Here is a 3,447-nt window from a genome sequence, read left to right as displayed (position 1 = left end):
AGAGGCCTGCATGCAAACGATTTTACAATTATTAAGCAGTCGCATGATTTATTAATACTAGTGCAAACTCCCGTCGCTTTGCTGACAAGTGAACTTGCTTCGGGAAAATCTGCGTAACGACTATCTAAAAAGTACAGTACAGTATTGCTGTTTTGTGGTGTCCTTAGAGTCTCCTGAACACCTATTACATACTGTACACACTGTACTGTAATGTACGTACAGTACTGTACAGTACTATAAGTTCAAAAACCCGCCGAATTCAGGCTACTGTACTGTATGCATTACTAGTAAATAGCTATTTCTATTAACATCAGCTTTACTGTACACTACAGCAGTACAGTACAGTATGTCTAGACAAACTTCGGATCGGTTTTGATTTTTTAGCCTGTTTAAGGTCTTCGTTATAAAACTTACAGTTGGTTACAATATCAAAAACTCAAGAATAGCTTTTCTCTATGACAGATAATAAGTTACAAATCGTACGAAACCATAGAAATAGCGAAAGAGAAACTTATTGTACGAAACACAGAGGTGAATAAACCTCTATGGTACAATAGTAAATACCCCAATGTATGGTAAAGAATCTAATCGGCAATTCAAATGAGGAATTGATTTAAATAAATCAATTTTCACTACAGCATTTCATCGAAAACAAAATTTTAATAGTATAATTATGGGTTACAGAAAACTTCCATTGTATCACGGTACTCTAGTACGCAGACAGTGCTTTATAAAGTAATGTGAGTGATGAGACAATTACAAAAATCTTAATAGCCACAACTTATAGTAAATGTCCCAATATTTTATCCTTGACGTACGTATGTTTTGCATTAAGAAGAATTAAAGTTTGGTCTTTCCTTTAGTTCGCTTTCACCATGTGCATATGAACATGTACTGGCATTAAGGGGACAACCATCAGGGTGATGAGTATAGAACCAACATAGTTTAGTTTTATACAGCTTTTCCTTCTCGGATTTACACTTACTATAACAACAGTGATCACTAATTTCGCTCGATGACCAGTCTCTGATTTTTACTTTATTACCAGAAACTTGAGGCAATATAAAATAATAATATGAAGGAATAAAATTAGCTTTACCTGCTTATCCAATACATGCAATAAGCTGACTACTTTGAGAAGTACTTTTAGAAAACTCAAGGTCATCCGATCTACCGGGCACGACCTATTACTGTTAAACTGTGAGCACATAATATTACAGAATACTATAATATTCAGCTGACTGCTAGCTAGGGTTGAATAGCTAATATAATGCATAGAATTTTAATACGGTAAGCTAGATTTCATCACTTTACCAATGAAAACTTGATGAAATAACTTCAATAAAGTCTTTATACCACCACATTCTTTCTTAAGTTGCTGCATAGTGGGTTTTTCAAATAATGAGGCTACAGCATCTAAAGTTAACTCGCCTTTAATATCATGCAAAAGAAATAAGTTCATCAGTATAAAATTATGCTATTCTTTTGGAATTGAATTGAAGGTATAACTTACCGCCTTTATTCCAGACACGATCACTATCATCGTCGTTTTCTTGATCATCGGTCATCGGTTTTAATACCCGTTTTGATGGTAATTCCAGCAACCTGCTAGCTACAGCAAATGCAAATTCATCCTTAAAACTTCTGCTTAACTGTTTGCAATTACTAGTTAGCTCTATAGGTTCTCTTGGTTTAAAATTTCGTGACCATTGCTGATGCTCAGCATCATTTTCAGCGGGTTTGATCACGATTTTTTCTTGATCAGCGTTCATTTTATCGTCGCTACTATTAATATGCTTTCGTTCTAGAGAAACTCTATTAGAAGAGGTGGAAGGAACCTTAGACAACATTTCAGAAATCATTCGGTTTTGAGTTGCGCTTTCTGAAAATTCATACGTCCTTTTGCGACCAATATGGCAAATCTAGCGTAAACGACATATTGCTGGAAGCAAACACTCTTCGTATTGGTTGTAAAAATAACGTTTGATCTCATATCTCTTAGGATAGCAATGACTGACTATTCATCATTCATAGTGTAACACTTACTCTTTTAGTCGAAGGTAATCGAAGTCGATCTTCTTCTACATCAAATCCACACGTTTTTCCTATGTTGTAAATGTAGTTAAGATAAGCTCTATATTGACTTTCTTTAGCATGCCGCCTTGAAAACTAATAGTAAAGAAAAATTAAAAATAAAGTCCCTGAAAGGTGATATTGCGTTACATAAATGACTGCGTATTGTAGTGATATTGTGTGTCTGTTGCTTTGGAAAAGAAGTATGTATTATACATTATCATCACGTCCATATTATATATCTTTAGAATTAATACGTTGGTAGTTTAACTGAAACCTTTCCATTAAAGTCATATGGACAACACGGAAGAACAAAGTAATGGCAATTGTAGGAAGATCTACAAGTTAAACAAATAGCAATGAATGCTCAAACGACTTTAAAGCATAATAATGATTAGTGTAAGTAACGTCAGAGTATGTTCTTTAATTCTAGTGGGAGTAAATACGTGTTTTTACTGTACCTTGCAGCAATCACTGGTATCCACGGAGTAAGCTCATCACAGTGGTTACCGATTATCCAATCAGTTTCTGAGAAAATACTCTCATTTGAGGGAACAAATGCCTTAACCTTAGAAAGTAGCATATCCTCTCTTACCCAAATAACAAACTAATCAAATACATCAATAAGTAATCATAACTGCATGGTCATATACCTCCAGTACTGTATCACTACCATAAAAATCCCATATTTTCCTTCGTCTAATATCAATTCCTTTCCCAGGATGCTAAAAAGATGTTCACTATAATTAATTTAAGTCGTCCTGAAGTATAGCGACCGTATCTGCCAGGACTTTACCCCTTCCGATCGCAGTATATGAACCAATAGTCCGTTACCACACCCTAGGTCAACAAAGGATTGTAACTCATTTGTTCCTTTTTCTTCTCTTTCTGCTTTCCATAGTAGCTAGTATGTAAGGAGAAATCGGTCAATCAGAGTGACTTAAAAATATTTTTATCATACACCCTAATATCGTTTCATGTTTCACAAACCAAGATGTATGTCGCAATAGAGACATCTTCATACACAAATTTAAACGGATCCGTTTTCTCCGGCCATATCTATACGTTTTTAAATTTAGTCAGAAAGTGATGGTTTGCGTAATCAGTGATATAACGATAATTTGTAGAACAAATTTTGTACGGAATACAGGCTTTTGATATCATTCTGGCTAAAAAAGCCCCGATAGCGCATACTTGAATCCACTTTTTCCCATACTTCAGTTTCAGGTCTTGGTAGAGCGTCGCATAATCTTCTTTTTCTACCAGGGATATCGAAGTAGTTACAGGAAACTGTGTTTTATTGCTTAAACGCGAAATACTTTGTTGCTCCGTCCAAGCAATTAGTTTAGGCATTAAATGACTCTTCAGCCACTC

The 3,447-nt window shown here is 35.0% G+C and overlaps 1 protein-coding gene across 1 annotated transcript; it reads right to left on the bottom strand.

The window, feature by feature from the left end:
- Positions 1–875: 875 nt before the first annotated feature.
- TRIADDRAFT_2664 (uncharacterized protein) lies at positions 876–3,447 on the bottom strand (the record flags this gene model as incomplete). Its single annotated transcript, XM_002114977.1, has 11 exons — positions 876–1,051; positions 1,315–1,431; positions 1,514–1,782; positions 1,846–1,922; positions 2,047–2,169; positions 2,351–2,411; positions 2,535–2,641; positions 2,727–2,798; positions 2,870–2,977; positions 3,064–3,132; positions 3,268–3,447. Coding segments are annotated over 11 exons (1,359 nt in total), but the record flags the coding sequence as incomplete, so codon positions are not given.

This window comes from Trichoplax adhaerens, genomic scaffold (genome assembly GCF_000150275.1).
Source record: "Trichoplax adhaerens TRIADscaffold_9 genomic scaffold, whole genome shotgun sequence".
NCBI lineage: Eukaryota > Metazoa > Placozoa > Uniplacotomia > Trichoplacea > Trichoplacidae > Trichoplax > Trichoplax adhaerens.
The sequence above is the reverse complement of the archived record's forward strand: the minus strand, read 5'-3'. Positions and strand labels throughout refer to the sequence as shown.